Source organism: Heterocephalus glaber, unplaced genomic scaffold, assembly GCF_053883595.1.
Source record: "Heterocephalus glaber isolate CG9 unplaced genomic scaffold, H.glaber_assembly_v1.0 deba00001472, whole genome shotgun sequence".
Taxonomy (NCBI): Eukaryota; Metazoa; Chordata; class Mammalia; order Rodentia; family Bathyergidae; genus Heterocephalus; species Heterocephalus glaber.
Window position 1 is genome coordinate 92,737,640 of NW_028258315.1, and position 19,251 is coordinate 92,756,890.

Sequence of the window (19,251 nt, forward strand, 5' to 3'; positions counted from 1 at the left end):
GGACATCTAGAGCGGCCCCATGCCCTCAAACCTGCATATCAAGGGTGTGCTGCTTTTGTTTTGCCCAGGTACTGGCGGAGGACACTGGGTATGCAGGTTCGCTATGTGCACCACGAAGACTATCAGTTCTGTTACTCCTTCCGGGGCAGGCCAGGACACAAGCCGTCCATCCTCATGCTCCATGGCTTCTCCGCACACAAGGACATGTGGCTCAGCGTGGTCAAGGTGCAGCCCCCAATCCCTCCCTTAGGACGGGGCTTCTGAGTGCGGGTGATGTCCCAGCAGTGGAAAGCAGAGGGAACCAGAACCACAGTTCAAGTTCAGTCTTAAAATTAACACAGTATAGTAGTTTATACAAATGATCTTGTCCGACAAAACTGAGCTGAATGTTAGTTGTAAAATCTGTGCCTTAGAAATCTTTTCACCTTGTTTTAGTGGAGGTTTCTTTTCTGATGCAGCTTCATCTCAGAACTGCCACAGTCATCAAAGCTGGGCTTTTCACAATCCTTTTGTTCTTTTCTACACCGGGGTTCTTCTTCCTCCTCACACCCTTCTTTTTACTCCTTCCGCTTCCCCCTTTCTTGTACTTCTGCTCACCCCCGCCCTATGTCCCCTGCCATGTGCTAGAGATTGAACCAGAGCCTTCACACTGAGCTCCGCCTCTAGCCCTTTTTCAACCACTTTCTATTTTGAAGGAGGGTCTCCCTAAGTCACCAAGTTGCCCGGGCTGGCCTCAAACTTGCCATTCTTCTGCCTCAGCCTCCCATAGTGCTTGGGTTGTAGGCATGTCCCACCACACCGGAGTCTGTTTTCTTAGCCATTTAGAGAAACAGTCTTGATCTGACAGCTTTCTGGAATAACTGTCCAAGTTACTTTTGGCCTGGTTTGCTTGCCGTACTTAAGGATGACCAGCCAGTGAAGATTGGGGCCGGCAGAAGTTTTGGAAGGGGTATCCTTGGCCACACCTGAGGGTTCCCGAGTATTTTCTACACCCAAAGGAAAACACACACATGCTCCAGTTACTTGTGTCCTTATTTCCACATGCCACTGTGAGGACATCCATCTTCATGCCTTCACAAACCCCTCACTTTCTGTTCCCATCTCACCTTCTCTGTGATTGGATATTTGTTTGTTACTACTCATGTTTTTCAGTTTCCGAATTAAAAGTGGTGATCTCTAAATGGTAAAAGGTGGTTTAGGATAATAATCACCTCAAGAACTAGAAAAAGAAAGAAAAGCTGAAACCAGCATAGGGTGATCAGGCATAGTTTTGGTGAGGCCAGGCATGGTGGCGCACACCTGTGATCCCAGCACTTGGGAGGCTAAGGCTAAGAGTTCAAGGCCAGCCTGAACTATACAGTGAGACCCTGTCTCAAAAAACAAAACAAAACAAAACAAGACATGGTTTTGGGGAAAGCATTTTTCTTGTTGGCTCTGAAGCTGGCCAGGGCTCTGAGAAAATAGAACCATCCCTTCTAGTTTGAAGCCAGCTGTCTTATGGAAGAGGGAGGGGGAGGAAAAAGAGCTAGTATCTGCCAAGCAGTGTTAAAAAAGAACCAGAGGAAAAAAAGAACAAAGAGCAAGAGAAGTAAGCCTGCTTCCCTAAGTTTTGTGCCCCATTTCCAGCCATCTGCTGAGGCCCTTTTCATCTGTGTTTTAGTCTTTGGGGGTCTCTGCACTCCATGAGGCTACTGGCAATGCTTATGCACATTAATTGTGTAGATACTGGGAGGCCCAGAACCATTCAACCCCAGGGATGGCTTTCCAGGTCACTTGGTAAGTGGGGGCACCCTTGCCAGAAAAGTGGGCAGATAGCTTTTGCATACCAAATACTGACTGTCTGGGTATGTGTATCCTCAGTTCCTTCCAAAGAACCTGCACTTGGTCTGTGTAGACATGCCGGGACACGAGGGCACCACCCGTTCCTCCCTGGATGACCTGTCCATAGATGGACAGGTCAAGAGGATCCATCAGGTAAGCAGGAAGATCCTCCATAGTTTCCCTCCCTACAATGATGGGTCTTGCCCATTATTGCATGTCCAAGGCTGGTGGGCAGGCAGGAGCATTCCACCCTGACTCGTGACCAGCCTGCCACACATTCTGCCTACAAGCGCCCCCACGTTACATGGCAGCCCGACGCCATCCGACACCAGCTGTAGAGGGCCCGAGTGTATACGGACTGTGCTCCTAAGCCTCCTGCACTTGCTTGTGAAGAAACAATCTAGGCATTTTCTTGGCTCCTTGAAAAGGGAGTTCAGAATTCCTCAAGACTATTCCCTCTTTGGAGGTCTGTTTTTCTCTTACCAGCTGTACGGTGACAGCAGTCCCACTTCTTTCTGGTTAGGGAGGGTGTGCTTTGCATTTTGTCATAGTTTAGCATCTGTCTCCAGCTCTCTACCTGGGCTTTCAAGGTCATGGGAGTGCAGGAGCCATTTCAGAATTCAGCAGCTCTTACATTTCAAGTTAACATTAGGTATTGTTCCCAGATGAGGATATTTATTTAATAATGTCTGCCATTTCCACTGACTCATATATCTTAGTGAAGTCAGGAACCTTATTTCTTTGGCCTTTTGCTGTATCCTCAGCACGTGACCCTCATTCCTTGTACATAACAGGGAGATAAAACTTTTTTAGATGATGGATAGATGAATGGATGGGTGTTGGACAGGACGGGCTGTAGATGAGGGCAGGAGTCACCTAACTATGGCCCTTGGGCCTTTTGGCCTCCCGCTATTTCTGTAAACTGTTTTGTTGGAACACAGACCCAGTCATTCCCCTAGGCGTTGTCTTGCGGCGCAATGGCAGAAGTGAGTGGTCCCATCAGAGAACATACAGCCCTAAAGCAGACAGTAGTTACCTGCACCTTCCTGACCTGTGGGTCGGGGGACTCTTTACTGGTTTTAAACTTGGAAGGTCGCCTCAGCCACTTGTGCCAAGTAAAGGGAAGTACGTGCTTACCAGAGCCTTGTTTCAGTAACGGGTCCGGCAGAGTCTCGGGCTCTCTGTCCACAGCATTTCCCGTTGTCCATAGCCAACCCAACTCGACAGGGCTCTCTACCAGGTGCTCACTCTCCATTGCCATTGTCTCACTGATAACCACGCTCCTTTTCATTTCCCTTCCTAGTTTGTAGAATGCCTTAAGCTGAACAAAAAACCCTTTCATTTGGTGGGCACCTCCATGGGTGGCAACGTGGCTGGAGTGTATGCTGCCTACTACCCGTCGGATGTCTCCAGCCTGAGTCTGGTGTGCCCCGCTGGTGAGTGAGGAGGCCAGACCACCCCTGAGAGTGACAAGAACACAGGGGTGTGAACCTCTGAAGACAGGTGGCCAGTGCCTGCTGTGACCGTCTCCTAAAGTCCTCTTTTGATGTGAACTTTAGAAGTATGTGATGTTTTAGTGATGCCTCTAACCAAACAGTAGTTGTATACTCAGAATCATTACCAGACTGACTTAAAATGTGGAACCGGCCCTGCTCCACAAAGAATTTGAGGCGGGTGGTTAAAATGTGCATAGTGCTTTGAAGCACATAAGTATTTTGTGATATAATGTTAGTGTTAACGTTCAACAGGCATTGAGCTGTCAAGAGTTAAGGTCTTTATATGGGTTTAATTTTCACAATAACCATATGAAAGCCTCCCCTGTGAGGCTGAGGCGGGATTCTTATGGGCTCCCAATGCTCCTAGTCCACAGGCCACAGTGTGAGTAACCAGCATGAAAGTACATATCTTGAAGGATATTGTTTTGTTTCTCTAAGTGTGGTTTTGACTTTGAGCAAAGAGAGAACTACCAATTAAAAAGAAATCGGGTGAAAGAAACCTAAAATGCATTAGTTTGGGGCTGTTACTGGAAGTTCCCTACGTAACATGAGGGTTGTTACAAAGATCGACGTACTGTCAAACTGCTATGGTTTGAATCCCACAGGCCTGCAGTATTCAACTGACAATCAGTTTGTACAGTGCCTCAAAGAGCTGCAGGAACAAGAAGCCATTCAGAGGATTCCCTTGATCCCATCTACCCCAGAAGAGATGAGTGAAATGCTCCAGCTCTGCTCGTACGTCCGCTTCAAGGTGCCCCAGCAGGTAAGTGATCCCAGCAGCCACAAACTCGTCCCCTGCTGGGTGCCTGGGCCCCAGCCCCTCACACCTTCCCTCCTGCACCTGCCATCAACCCTGTCTTGCCCTCTTCCATTTATTTGTATTTATTTTTTGAGACCGGGTCTTGCCGTGTAGTTTGGGCTGGCCTTAAACTCACTGTGTAGCCCAGGCTGGCCTCAAACCCACAGTGATCCTCCTGCCCCAGCTTCCCAAGTGCTGGGATCACAGGCATGAGCCACCACTCCTGGCCTCTTCCATTTATTCATTTCACAAATACCTGTAGGGTACCTGTGATACATCAGGCTTTGCTGGACGTAGTTGTAAATATGAAGGACAGAGAAGGTCCCTGGGCAGATCAGTCTAGTGCAGACAATTAGCAAGTAAACAAAAAATTACAAATGGAAATGAATTTTTGAGAGGAAATGAAGATGACAGTGATTGAAAACAGGGAGCCAGGGGCAGCTTTGATAAGCCTGTCCGAGGGAGTAGTATGTGCACAGGTGAAAAAATGTATAGAAGTTCGAGACAGTGGAAGGAGGCCAGGTGTTGTAAGCCTGAAGGGTGAGGGAGAGAATGGGTTGATAGGAAGTTGGAAAGAGAGACGGGCTAAATCGCTTGTCAGTTTAAAAGTCTTAGCTGGGCATGGTGGTACATGCCTATAACCTCAGCACTCTAGGAGGCTAAGCCAGGAGGACTGCTAGTTCAAGCCCAGCCTGGCAACTTAGATCCTGTTTCAGGAGAAAAAGGTGCTGAGGATGTTGCTAACTGTCACAGCCCTGGGTTCGACCCCTAGTACCAAAGTGAGAGGCAGTGCTTAGAAGCCCTTTACACCATGAAAATCAAGGAACCCCAAGGGCTTTTACTTATGGGGCTGTATTTCTTAATATCTGTGCAAGCACTCATTCCATCAGCCATTGAAGAGCTGGCGTCATCCACACGATGCAGGCCCTGAACAACAGTATGCTTTTGAGGGACCCTAGGTGAAAAGGCAAGTGACCCTGGGTATTGTGATGAACATAGTGTGACCTCAGTCTCCCAAGTCCCATCTGAGAACGCTGGCCTAGTCCTATAGGGCCTTGTAGGTTATGGGAAGGAGCCCAGTGTTTGTCTAAGGACAAAGGAGACCCTCTGCAGGACTGCAGGGAAGCACAAATAGAAGCAGAGAGGTCCAGGGGCTGTGGTGGCGTGGAGACAGTGGTGGCGTGGACTACTGTAGTAGCAGTGGAGGTGGGAGAGCTAAGATGTGTCAGGAGGAAGAATGGACTGGACTCGCTGGGAGATGAAGTAGGGGCTGAGGCAGGTGAGGAGCCACAAGTGGCTTGCAGTTCTCGAGTAACCGAGTAGATAAAGGTAGCCTTCTCTGAGTAGGGGAAGGAGAGGTGGGCAGGTTTCAAGGATATGCAAGGGCTTCATTTGGGATATGTTAAGTGAGGGCGTGGAGTAGGTTGTTGGGTTTCTAAGTGGCGCTGAGGGAAGTCTGGCCTGAAGCTGTAAAGTGGGAGCTGCTGGCAGAGGAAGATGGACTGAATAAGGTCATTTAGGGAGGAGTTGTGGAGGATTATTACGGTTTAGGTGGAGAATGTCCCCCAAAGGCCCCATGTGCTCACAGGTGGGGCTTTTGGAAGGTGACTGATCCATGGAGCAATATAGCTTACTTGGCGTTAGGAGGTAGGGACTGGTAGAGAAGAGGCAGGTCACCGTGGGCACGACCTGGAAGGGTGTGTGTCCTTCCTGGCTCCTCCCTTTACTCTCTGCTTCCTGGCCACCGTGACATGAACAGTTTTCTTCCACCTTACCCCACAGCCGTGTGTTTTTTGTCCTGAGGCTGACCAACCATGGACTGTGACCACAAGCCAAAATAAACCTTTCTTCCTTTGAGCTGTGGGTGTCAGGTACAGTGTCCCAGCAAGGAGGACATTGACTAAGATAGGACCGAGGAACCAGAGTCCATGGCTGAGGCCTCCTGACACCAAATTCTTTCCCTCTGTTGTAGGGATCAGACCCTGCCTGCTTCATGGTGGGGTGGGTCTTCCCAGGAGTTGGGAGAAGGAGTTCTCTTCAGGCATTGTAGACGTGCCTGTTACTAAGCATGGCTTGTCTTTGAGGAAGCACTCAGAATTTGATTCTGTGGTATGTTCTATCCCTGAAATTCTGATCTCTTCCAGAATCACGTGACCAGTGTTTCAAAAGACTCAAGTTTTGAGTAGTCAGCATAGGAAAACACTGAGAGAAAATAAATGGCAGCTCCAAAAGCCTTTCCTTCCCAGGAGACCAGGAGCATCCAGCACTTAGCCCACTGGGCTGTCTTGCATGGTGGCTATGGTTTCTGGTCTGTGTCTTTTAAGGTCTATAAGATCAGGGACTTTGTCCTAATCCTGTTCTGCCCCCCAGATTTTAGCACAGTGTTTGCATGAAGGAAGTCTCAGATCTAGACCGGATGGATGATAGAATGCCTTGATGGTTCAGGGTGGAGAATGGGTGCGTGGGTAGATACCGGGTACACGGGTGCACGAACTGATGCATGTGCATGCACAGATGATGTAGGGGTGTAGGAGAGAACGGGTGGAGAGTGGTTGGTTGGGTGGATGGGAGGAGAAGGGTGGACTGGGGAACGCAGGGTGAATAGACACATGCATATGTGAGTCGGGGAAGCAGGATGGACAGGCGCATCCATCATCCCTCAGGCAGAGGTGCGAGATGGATGGATGCAGTGTGGACATGTACATGGGTATGTACATGGGTACTGATGCTAGGCTGGGGATTTAGCTCAGGGGTGCCGCACCTGCCTCGAAAGCTCAAGGTTCTGAGTTCAATCCTTGGTACCAAGAGAAAAAAAAAAAAAAGACTGATGCTGACCACAACATTGCTCAGTAAATGTCACTGGTCTCACTTCTGTGCTTCCACTTTGAGAACCAGGCCTATTCCAGTCATGCGCCAGAGGGTTGGGTTAGTCCAAAGCAGCATGGTGAGTCTTCCCAACTTCAGTTAGGGTACTGGGCTCCCGACAGGGCACTGCAGGGGCTTGGAGTGATTCCCAGGTGGATACAGGGAGTGACAGCTGCTCATGTGATCTCTGTACTCTACCAAGAGTCCTGAAGCAGGAGGAGGATGCAAGACACCTCTTGAGTCAGTATCCTAGGTGCAGGCTGGAGCCCTCACCAGCTCTCTGCAGGGAAGGCAAAGATGATAGCAAACAAGAAGTAAAGCGCTGCAGAAACCAGGCATGGTGCCACACACCTGTAATCTCCAGCACCGGGGAGGCTGAGGCAGGATAGAGAATTTGAAGCCAGCCTGGGCTACCCTGTCTCAAAAAACCAAAACAAAACAAAGCACTGTAGGACCCTCCCAGAATTTTCTCAGTAGCTTTTTTCTTCTTTGTATAATAAACCTCAATCATCCCCAACTGCTCAATTTAAGAGAAAAAACAAAAGCAAAAAAATCAAACAACTTTGTCCTACATTTGGAGTGAATAATTTCTTCATATTATGTTATCCTTTTTTCTTTGGGGGGTACGGGGGATTGAACTCGGGACCTTGTGCTTGTGAGGCAGGCGGCAGAACCACTGAGCCAAATCCCCGGTACTATTTATCTTGATTGTGTTTAAAGCTAAGCAGAGAATTTCTCAAGATAAAGTGGTTGTGAAACCATCTCAGGTGCCTTTTTACATGCTGCAGGGGTCCTCTGGTTTCACCTGTTCCTCTACCCATATTTCTCCCCCAATTTAAAAAGAAAAAGGCTTTTTAGGCGCCTACGTCCAATTATACATTGATTAAAACAGCCTGAAAATTTACAGGACTGGGCCTTGACAGATCCAGTAAATGGCTAGATTTTTTTGTCCTCTGTTGTTCCCGAGCTGTGAGGGACCTGGGGAAATGAGTCTTCTCTTGCTTTCTGACTTTGGGTTGTTTATCCTCAGATCCTGCAAGGCCTTGTCGATGTCCGAATCCCTCATAACAATTTCTACCGGAAGTGTAAGTAGCCCTGCTTTCTGCTTGGAACTTGGTACAAGTGAAGCTGTGTGGCTGGCTGGCTTTTCTTTTTGAAACCTCTGCAACTTTGATGTTTTCTGGGCAGCCAGAGAAAGGCTGTGGTGGCCTGGACTTGGCTGTGCCTTCACTCATCCCTCAGGCCCCAGGGCACAACCCCGCACACACTCATTGTGTTTTCCTTTTCTGCAAGTGTTTTTGGAATTGGTCAGTGAGAAGTCCAGATACTGTCTGCATCAGAACATGGACAAGATCAAGGTCCCGACGCTGATCATCTGGGGGAAACAAGACCAGGTATGTCACAGGGCCCCGCAGAAGTGCATGAGAAAAGCAAGTGGTCATTTATAAAGGCAGCCTCCTGGGTGATTTCTGTGGTCAGGAAGAGGTGGCACAGACCTGTACCACGTGCCAGTGTTTATAGGGCCAGAGTCCTGTGAGTTGAAAGCAATGACATTTGACTTTTAACACGAAAGGCAATCTAAATTGGTTTTCATTACTTTTATCAGCTGGGCACAGGGCCATGTATCTGTGGTTCTAGCTACTCAGGAGGCTGCAATGGGGATTCCTTGAGCCTAGGACAGTGGTAGTGAACCAATGGTGCCTGTCCCTCAGCGGGCTGTTTGTATCATTGAAAACTCTAAAAAGTTCGCCATCACTGGCCTAGGAGTTTAAGGCCAGTAAGATCCTGTCTCAAAAAAAAAAAAAAATTAAACCCATATACTCAACCTTCAAAAATTACCAGAAGGTTTACCACAAAAATTTCTGTTTCCTCAAGACAACTTTTATTACCTTACATATATTTCTTAAGCCAGAGATCAGCAAACTTTCTGTAAAGGGGTATACATAGTAGGTATTTTTTGGCTTTGTAGTCCAGGCTGTTAAAACTGCTCAAGTCTGCCCTGTGGTGTAAAAACAGCCTTAGATAACTTGTAAAGAAATGGCATGGCTTTGGCCTAGAGGACTTCTGTGAACAAAACCAGACAGAGGGCGCTGGGAGTGTAGCTTAGGGCTAGAGCACATCCTAGCCTGCCGGAGGCCCTGGGTTCAATCCCTAGCTCTACACATAAAATCAAAAAATGAAAACACAGTGAGCCATTATTGCCTACTCTTCTTCTAACATATATATATATGCACCTATATTTTTTTAGTACCAATGTCATCACTTGTTTTAGTAGTGTTTTATGCTCTTCCACCGCCTCTTGACTCCTTGATCCAGATCCAACCCAATATCTCATATTAAGTATCATTAGTCTCCTTAAATATCTTTAGTCTCCTATAACAGGAAGCAGTTCCTCGGTTTGCCTTTGTCACTCATGATATTGAGGTATTTGGAGAGTGCAGGCCCATTGTTATATAAAATGCCCTCCAATTTGAGTTTGTCCTTCATTCTGACTACCTAGTCAGACTCTTGTCTGTTTCAGCCTGTGGAGTTTCTAATAAGCAGGCTGTGGGCAGATACTTTGGGACAATAGGGACCGGGAATGAAGATGTTACTGTAGACTTCTGCATTAAGTCCAGTCTCCTGTGAGGCACTACAACATGAGCTGATAAGAGTAAAGAAGGAAATGAGGGCCGGGGATTTAGCTCAGTGGTTCCACTGCCTACCTCACAAGGGGAAGGTCCCGAGTTCGATCCAAAAAAAAACAAAAACAAAAACAAAAAGAAGGAAATGAGACTTAGCGAGAACTGAGTCTTGGGCTGATCTAAGCTACTCTGGGGAGCAAAGACAAGGGGTGCCAAGGGTACCCAGTATTTTACTGACTACAAGTTTTTCTCACACAGTGTGGGAAGTAAGAAGGGTATGCTTTGAAGACATTTAGCAACACAGTGTGAAGCATCTGGAAGCATCTGCTGGAAGCATCTGGCGATAGCTGATATGCAAGCAGGGATATAAAGGGGGAAGGCACTGCTTGTCTTGCTTGGAGAGATCAAAGGGTGCTGAGACTGGGTTGCAATTAACCAGTCTGCTAAAACTGGGCAGAGATGTCTGCTACATAGGACCAAGCAGATGTCCAACTCCTCATCAAACCCCCCTAAATTACAATCTTTGACTTTTTTTTTTGAGACAGAGTCTTACTGTGTTCCAGGCTAGCCTTGAACTGGGTAGCCCAGGCTGGCCTTGAACTCGTAGTCTTCATATCTCTACCTCCCAGAGTGGTGGGGATACACACATGCACCATCATGCCCAGTTAACTTCATTCTTCTGAAGAGCTACATAATACTCCATTGTGTGGGAATGTCACACTGTAATTAGCACCCAACTTTGGTCATTTAGAACCCTCCTGGTGTTTTGCTAATAAGCAATGCCTCAGTGAACATCATTATGGATGTGTGTTTGTGGAGTGAGCATGTGCGTATGTCTGAAGGGTAAATTCTAGATGTGGAATTCCCTGGTCAAAGAGCATGATTAAAATTTTAATAGGTCTTGTCAGATGCTGCTGAATTAGTTTGGTAGGACTGCCATAACAGAGTACTGCCACCTGGGTGGCTTAAACAAGAAAAATGTATTTCTCGTGGTTCTAGAGGCTGGAAGTCTAAAATCAAGGTGTCAGCAGGGTTGGTGGTTCTGAGGGCTGGGAGGGCAAATCTTCTCCACCTTGGCTTCTGGTGCTTGCTCTCTGACCACTGCCTTCATTCCACATGGGGTTCTCTCTGTTCATATCTGTCTCTCTGTCCAGATTTCCCATTTTTACAAGCACCAATCACATTTTAGGACCCATCCTGGTCCAGTATGCCTTTATCTTAGCTGGTTACATCTGCAGTGTCCCTGTTTCCAAATAAAGTCACTTCTGAGGTACCAGGGGTGAGAGTTTCAACCTATGGATTTGTAACAGTTCAACCCATAAGAGTTCCTCCAGAGAAATACTGTTTTTACATTCCACAAGCTCCTTTTCTTTTCCTTTTTCTTTTTTTTTTGGTACTGGGGATCGAACTCGGGACCTTGAGCTTGCAAGGCAGGCGGTGCACCCACTGAGCTAAATCCCCAGTCCCTTCCTTTTCTGTTTGTAATGGCTTTTTAGAAATAACACCCTACTGAAAGATCTTCCTGAAGTTTAAAGCAAAAGGAGGCAATGATAAAGACCCATTGTGCAGATACAACCACAGTATATCTGCTAAAAGCTATGCAGGAGTCCTGTGCTATTGAATATTGTGAGAAAAAGATATTAGAAAGAAGCTTTTTTCTGTCTTGGTTTGTTTTCTGTTGCTACAACAAAATGCCTGGGGCTTGGTAATGTATAAAGACCAGAACTTTATTTGGCTCACACTTTTAGAGGCTGGAAAAGCAAAGAGAATGACAGCATCTGCTTAGCATCTGGTGAGGGCCTCGTTACTACTTCGTAATGCCTGGAGGGTATCATATGGCAGCCCAGAGCAAGGTGCCAGGCAGAGCTCACCTTACAAAGCCACTCCCAGGGTAGCGCACCTACTCCTATGATAGTGACATCAGTCATGAGGACAGAGCTGTCATTAATCTGCTAATCCATTCTCAAAGGCAGGGATGTAATGTTTCCAATACATGAACCTTTGGAGGATACATTCATACCACGCTAGACCCCAGTGTGAAAGCCATCCTAGCGAACCTCTCAAATTGATGAAAGTAAAGGCAGGAAGTGATTCAGGCTGTGGTCACAGATGGCCTGGGCTGGAGAGACTGGGAGGAGAAGCCAACCATGAGGTCACCACGTGTGTGGGGAAGGAGGGGAATGTTGTCTCAGGTCAGCTAACCATAGCACAACACAGGAATGGGGACTAGGAGAGGAGGGGTCGCACGTGTCCCTTCTCCAACAGCCAAGTGACTGAAAGAGGCTGTGTGTGCCTGAGTCAGAGAAGCAGGATCCAGACTGCCAGCAAGGAGTCACTTGATCGGAAATGAGAACCAGAACACTGAAGGCCTTTCTTCATTGTAAAGGTGATCTGGGACTCTCAGGGACCAACAGGGAGAGGCCATCATCACAGTTCTATGGAAACAGTGCAGAAGCAGGAGCATTGGCCTTGGAGTCAGGAAGTCTGCATTGAAGCCCTGCCTTGACCCTTTAGTAGCTGTGACCCAGAGCAAGTCGCCAGGCCCCTACAGTACCCCACTATTATCCAGGGTAATAATGAGGTTCAAATATGTATGTGAAAGTGATCATTCTCCAGTTATCACAAATGTTCCAAAACCTCAGTTGCCCGTGAACTAGCACAAACAATCAACAAGTAGGATCTCTTCTTTTTTTTTTCTTTTTTTTTTTTGGCACTGGGGATCGAACTTGGGACCTTGCACTTGCAAGGCAGGTGGCGGAACCACTGCGCTAAGTCCCCAGCCCTGAGATCTCTTCCTATTAAAAAGCTTCTGCCAGGTCGGGGATTTAGGTCGGTGGTTCCACCACCTGCCTTGCAAACGCAAGGACCCAAGTTTGATCCCCGGTACCTAAGCAAATAAATAAATAAATAAAAAGCTTCTGCACAGCAAGAGAAACCACCAACATTGTGAGGAGACAACCCTCACCTGCTGTTCCTCAGACAAAGGTCTACTATCTTGAATCTATAAAGAATTTTTAAAAAATCAGACCTCCCAAATTTAAAGACCCAATCCAAAAATGAGCATCTGAAATGAACAGACATTTCTCAGACAAAGAAGTAGAAATAGCAAATAAACATGAAAAAATGTTAACATCACTGGTCATTTGAGAGATGCAAATGAAAACAACATTGAGATTCCACCTCACTCCAGAAAAAATGGCTGATATCATGAAATCAACCAATAACAAATGCTGTCGGGGCTGTGGGGAAAGAGGAACCCTGCTCCACTGCTGGTGGGAGTGTAGACTGGTGCAACCACTGTGGAAATCAGTATGGAGACACCTCAAAGAACTAGGACTGGAAGTCCCATTTGACCCAGCTATTCCCCTGCTGGGGATCTTCCCCAGAGAATTAAAAGAACCATACCGCAGCGATATATGAACACCCATGTTTATAGCAGCACAATTTGTGATAGCTAAAACTTGGAAGCAGCCCAAATGCCCATCAACTAGAGACTGGATGAAGAAAATGTGTTTTTTTATATGTAAAATGGAGCACTACTCAGCCATAAAAAAATGAGAAATTAGAAACATTTATAGCTAAATGGATGCACATTGAAGCAATACTCAAGTAAAATAAATAGGACACACATGTGTAAATACCGAATAGTTTCTCTAGTGTGAGAAACTGAAAGTGTAAATAAGGACTAAAAGGTATAATAGATAATGTGAAATAGGAAGAAAAGGGGCAAAGGGGGAGAGGAAGTAGGGGTAGGGGAAAAGGAGGAAGGGAATGGAATTAATATGAGAAAATGGAAACAAAGTCTTTGTAAATAGGCAGGGATGGAGGGATTGAAGGGAGGGCAGGGGAAGGGGGAAAAAATAAGAAAGACTATGTAAAGGTGCAAGTTTCTAGTGATGAATGTCATTATATTGTATACCTAAAATGTACCAATAAAATTAAAACAAACAAATGTTCCATTCCACATGCCTTCTGCCTCTGATAGCTTGGCCTCAGTCCCATGTCCAGGATTTCTTCCTACACTCTGAAGTCTGTTTTGCTCCAAGGAAAGAGCCTGATTCTGTGGGCCTGCTACAAAAATGATCAGCTCCTTTATGTTTTGGTCACCATGCCTGGGCAGAGGCCCAATAGCAGAGGCTTCAGTGGTCCTATATTTCATGGCCTTTTGCTTCCCAAGCTCTCTGGTTCTTTTCCTGCTACCCTGTTGGCTCTCCCAGAACTCTTGAATGATGTCTTCTCCTTCCACGCCCTTCCCCTGTACTCTCACACCCAGGATCCTCCCTCGGCAGAGTCCCTGACACATCACGGTACATTGGTCTTTGGACCTGTCTACTCTCCACCAGACCATAACTTCCCTACAGTCAGGGACTGTGTACTGTCTTTTCCATCTCAGCATTGCTGGCAGCAGTGTCATTCCTAGTACTAAGTTACAGGATGTAACAAAAGCCATGCTGGACGGTCCCAGCAGAGAGTCTCAAGTCCCAACAGCAAAGTGGCTGGGTTCCTAAATCCACCCCAGCTGTCTGACACCTGCCAGCCCTTGGTGGAAATTCCACCCAGAGTACAGTGGGGTCTCCAAACCTTTGTGTGCTGTCTCATTCCCTCTCTGTCCTGGCAGGTGCTTGATGTTTCTGGGGCAGACATATTGGCCAAGTCAATCAACAACTGCCAGGTGGAACTTCTGGAAAACTGTGGGCACTCAGTGGTGATGGAGAGACCCAGGAAGACGGCCAAGCTCATCGTTGACTTTTTAGCTTCTGTGCACCACACAGACGACAACAAGAAACTGGACTGAAGGGCGAACAGCATCTGCTCCTGTCCCCAAAACCTGACGCGGCCGTCAACCACTCAGGGATCCTGCCCCAGATGCAGCGGTGTGCCAGCGTCCCTGAGAAGCCCAGTCCCCTATTCCCATTGTCCTTGGTTCCACAGAGCTTCAGAGTCCCCAGAAAATCTCCAAGATCTTTTTCTCAAAATGGAAACTCACATGGAACAAAATGAGAAAACCCAGCCCTGAAATCTCCTGAGAAATCGTCAAGTTTATGTCGCTGACAAGTTTGTGCTAAGTAGCCACCCTGAACCGTGATCACCAAGGACATTTTCTTTGTGACATTCCCTGCACACTGAGATGTGAGACATTTTGTTGCTTCAGGCGTCTTCCCGTGCATGGCCAGTGGCTTCTGTGGGAGCATAGTGCTCATTCGCTGCACCCCCCTTGCTTAGTGCTAGTAAGTTTTGCCCAGAAGCCCATATGTGAATGCAGTCTGTCAGCCACAGGATCAAGGAGGAAGGTGGCAAGTTGTGCGAGGCGTCCTACCCTTCCCGCTGGTAGGGACATGTACACAGGTACACTGCTCTCAGGCAGCAGGATGCTCAGGTGGGTGCCTTGGCACTCAGAGTCGAGTCAGCTGTGCTGTGAGTGAACCTAGAGGCGGAGTGGGGAGCAATGGACAGGGCGGGTTTCCTAGGAATCCCTTCTTATGTTTTCAAATAGGACCAGTGAAGCAATAATGTTCTAGACAGCTATGTACATAATCAGATTTGAGTCCACACTCAAGCGGCTCATGGGCCTCTTTTCTATTTTGCTGTGCTCCTGAAAACCCTTGGATGTAACATACTAGTTTGTTGATGAATTCTGTGAATTCTGTGAATAGTAATGTGATTGAAAATAAGTCTGAACATCTGTAAAAGTGACCACAATGATGTGAAATAAGTTTTAAGAAGTCTAGATCAGCAACTTTTAAATGGTTCCTATTTCGGAGCTCCTAATTAAGTGCAATGTTGGTAGACTTTCTGTTAACTTTAAAATGTGTTTTTAAAAATAAGGCTTTAGGGCTGGGGATGTAACTCGATGGCAGAGCACCCACCTAGCATGTGCAAGGCCCTGGGTTCAGTTGTCAGCTTTGAAAAATTAAAACTAAGATGCGTTCCACGGGTTTTGGAAGCTTTTGGTTAGATGCTTGATTAGTTTCATTTTAGTAAATCATGTTTGCAGCTGGGTGTGGTAGCTCACACCTATAATCCCAGCACTCTGGGTGGCTGGGGCAAGAGAATCACAAGTTCTCAAAAAAAAAAACACACAAAAAAGATTGAGAATGCAGCTCAGTGGCTGAGGTTCAAACCCCAGTATCCTCCCCCCAAAAAGGAAGTTGTGTCTGCAGCTTTTATTCAATTGAAATATATCAAATGCAGAAGTCATCAAAGTACTGTATTCCCTTCGACTCTTGCATTTAGAAGCCTTAAACTTCCCAGGACCTTAATTCTTTCAAATCTTTTTACAGCCTGTAGCCAAGTAGTTCTGCAAATAAAGAAAGATCAACTTTATAGTTTAAGTGGAAATCCAAAAAGTGGGTTGAATATTTTAATTTATACGAAAAAAATGTAAGTTTTTTTTTTTTTCATACTGGGGATCAAACTTGGGACCTTGCACTTGCAAGGCAGGCAGGGACCCCAAGGAACAGATTTTTAAGAACAAGAAGATATGAAAATGTGACATCAAACTTGTGAGAGGCACCTAAAGCAGTGATATATATATATACACACACACACACACACATATATACATATATACCAATGTATATATGTGTGTGTGTATATATATATATATATTCTGAAAAGCAATAAATTAAGCTTCTATCTTAAGAAGCTAGAAGACAAATAGTAAAGCCAGACAAAAATGGAACAGATGAAAACAAAAATCAACAGAATAGAAAATAAAGTAGTAGATGTTTTACTTGTAATCTCCTATATTCACCAGCAATTTGAACTTCATGGGAGAGGGAGTCCGTTGTTCATAGTGGGTGTGTGTGGGGGGAGATGGCTTCCTTGGGCTCACTGGAAAAGCCCCAGATCTGGGCTTAATCTCTCAGATCACCAGCCCTTCTGAGTGCAGGAATTCTTATGCTCAGTTACTCATGGTGGAGTCATAAAGGCAGGGGCATGTGCTGCCCAGCACAGCCCGGAAGGACAGTGGGCAGGTTCTGCACGTGATATGGCTCGTACCCCTTCCATTGTCACAGAAAACCTTGATGTAAGTAATAAGCAGAGAATATGAGAGTTGTTTCTGGCAAACCCAGGTAGGTCTTCAAGGTTCTCCCATGCCCCTGAAAGTCCAGCCCCACCATACTGAGGAGACCCTTACACCCATTTCTTGCCTTCGTGACTATAACTAGCCTACTGGTTACTGCTAGTTAGCTGGTCCCGTATAAGACCCTGTTGTGTGTGCCTCTGATGACAGTCCTGGAAAAAAGAAAGGGATCATTTATCACAACCCGGAAAAAGTGCCAGAAACTTCTGAAATAACAATGCAAAACACCAAGAAGCACAGCTGGGCTCTTACTACTACTGCTTGGAGTTGGGAGCTTCTTGGCTGTTGCAGATGAACCCTCCTGGGCAGGGGTTGAAGGAGCCAAGGGAAGGATAGACAGTGGTAGGCATTCAGTTTGCCACTAGCCCGAGCTGCTTGTCCAGAATGGCGTGACACCAGGGGTGACTAATGGAACATGCACCAATTTGATAGCACAGCACTGCCTGTCTGTCTCTCCCATTTGAGCTCTGGTGATGGTTTTGCATCCTAGGAAAACATACCTGTTGCTTTGCCTAGAGGAAGTTCCCAGAAAATACTGTTGATTGGAGTGTCTGTCAGGCTGGGAGAGAGGACTACATCTTAGAACTTTGTCTGTCTGCCTCTCCCGGGTGCACATGGACACACCTCCTTACACAGCTGGAAGCCTGGCTCTTGGGAGCCATCAACCTTCCTCTTCCAGTGTTGCCCCTTTTAACTACAGACTGGACTTTCTCAGCCATTGGGAGTTGTTTTGGGGGATAAGAATAGTCCTAGATGGGACAGCAGAGATGTCTTCAAAGTACCTGTCAAGATCCACACCACAGAGTAGCAGTGCTGGGGATGCGGTCTGACACGGCTCTGTGGCTCAGTGTCACTGTTCGCTGGGCTGGTGACAACCAGGAGAGGCCCTGGGGTTTCCTGTGCCCACAGTGGGAACAAGCGTCTTGAGTGACTGTTGCTGGCCTAATCTAGGACAGGGAGAGGACATCTGGCTCGTTGGCTCTCCTTGCAGCAAGATGGTGGCCCCTTTCCCTTGTCTCCTGGAGGAACCTTCCCTTCCCTTTAGGGTTTCTGATGACGTTTGGTTCTAAATCCTCAAGGCAGTGAGTTTAGGCCATACTTTGGAGGCAGGAGCTCCAGTGGGGATGAGGGAGTGCAGGATTCTGACAATTCCAGTGACCCAAGGGCAAGGCTGACTGTGGAGCAGATGATGGTCACTGGAGGACAAAGCCTAGAAAGGTCACTGTGGAGTCAGTGATACAACCCCTCACCAAGACCCTCAGGGACAGATGTAATTCAAATTCAGAAGGACTCTTATTCAGAAAGGGATCATGGTGTTTACGTCCCTGGAACTCACTATATAGCCCAGGCTGGCCTCAAACTCGTGGCAGTCCTCCCACCTCGGGCTCCTGAGTGCTGGGATTACAGGTGTGCACCAGCATGCCTGGCAGCATCCATATTTCTAATGGGCAGCATAAGCATGTCTACAGTAAATGGGCAAGAGCTGACTAAGCACTGGTGCCAGGTAAAGAGATCCGATTTCTGGGTTTTTCCTAGTCCCCCACTACCACCTTCACTGCAGCTAAGACAGGAGGCTAAAAAAGATAGGAGGCTGCATTCCAGGCTTTAGTTCTGCTTGGGTATGGACAGGGCTCGGAGAGTTTTTTCTTCTAAGGAGGAAGAATGAGAGGGGCCAGCAGGCGGGTGTACGCCATAGCTCCCCCGTGTGCCCATCAGGAGCTGGTCCTAATATTGTTACAAACAGCTGAGTTAGGTAGAAATATAGGCGGTCCAGGCTAAGTCCTCGAGAGACTCAGGACAGCGGTGAAACACACAACTGTGGCTGGAGACACATCTGTTAGAGGCCAGGCCTCAAGACAAAGACAAGATGACAAGACCTGTAAGCTTCCTCAAAGGACAAACACTGGGCTTAATGAATAATGAAGCCTAGATAGACATCAGCCACCCGGTTGGGTGACCAGAGACCTCTGGACCCACCACTTCCTTGGAGAATCTTTGTTCTTTCCATCCAGGCTTGTTAGTGTCTTGTTTCCCAACTGGACCACCATTACCTAAGTGGCTCTACTTGTAACCTTATTGGTTGATCATGGCTGTGGCCCACGTCCCATGTTGGTTTCACTCTATAAAACTCTGTAAAGTGGGGTCCCCGGCTACCCACTCGGGTCCCCTTCTGCCTCTCAGGAGCTATCCTATCAATAAATATCTTCCTGCTCTTTGACTTCCATTGTTCTAGAATTCATTATTCCATTTTTACTATATGTGGTGCTGAAGGGAGCACATTCTTCCATTTGTAAAGAACGAGAGCTGGGCATATCAGACAGCTAACAGGTTGGGAGATAGAATATTTCGTGTTTCATCTTCAGTATTATTTCCTGTATCAGTGTTTTACTCAATAATTATTAGTGCTACAAAAATGATGCTGTCATTTTAAAACTCATACAGAAAAGGGGGTTCTATACTCTCTGCACAGTGATGCTCCCCATCACCAGCCCCCTGGGATGTGGGGGACCGGCCCACAGACACGCATACCTGTAAACAGGGAGGACCTGCAGGTGGCGG

General features: G+C 46.9%; 1 protein-coding gene across 20 annotated transcripts in view; it reads left to right on the forward strand.

Moving 5' to 3' along the window:
* The window catches only part of Abhd6 (abhydrolase domain containing 6, acylglycerol lipase), a 48,931-nt gene extending 30,021 nt beyond the window's left edge, over nucleotides 1-18,910 (forward strand). For 12 of the 20 annotated variants that reach the window (XM_087181577.1, XM_087181578.1, XM_087181579.1 and 9 more), the window contains 8 exons: nucleotides 69-225; nucleotides 1,723-1,776; nucleotides 1,861-1,974; nucleotides 3,125-3,257; nucleotides 3,923-4,080; nucleotides 8,012-8,066; nucleotides 8,275-8,375; nucleotides 14,224-18,910. In XM_087181577.1, the coding sequence (XP_087037703.1) occupies nucleotides 69-225; nucleotides 1,723-1,776; nucleotides 1,861-1,974; nucleotides 3,125-3,257; nucleotides 3,923-4,080; nucleotides 8,012-8,066; nucleotides 8,275-8,375; nucleotides 14,224-14,400 (949 nt within the window). In that variant the 3' untranslated portion in view covers nucleotides 14,401-18,910. Of the gene's footprint in view, nucleotides 1-68; nucleotides 226-1,722; nucleotides 1,777-1,860; nucleotides 1,975-3,124; nucleotides 3,258-3,922; nucleotides 4,081-8,011; nucleotides 8,067-8,274; nucleotides 8,376-9,863; nucleotides 10,886-14,223 lie in introns of those variants that run through there. The other 8 variants (XM_087181586.1, XM_087181591.1, XM_087181588.1 and 5 more) reach the window with 2 other exon arrangements.
* Nucleotides 18,911-19,251: the final 341 nt, after the last annotated feature.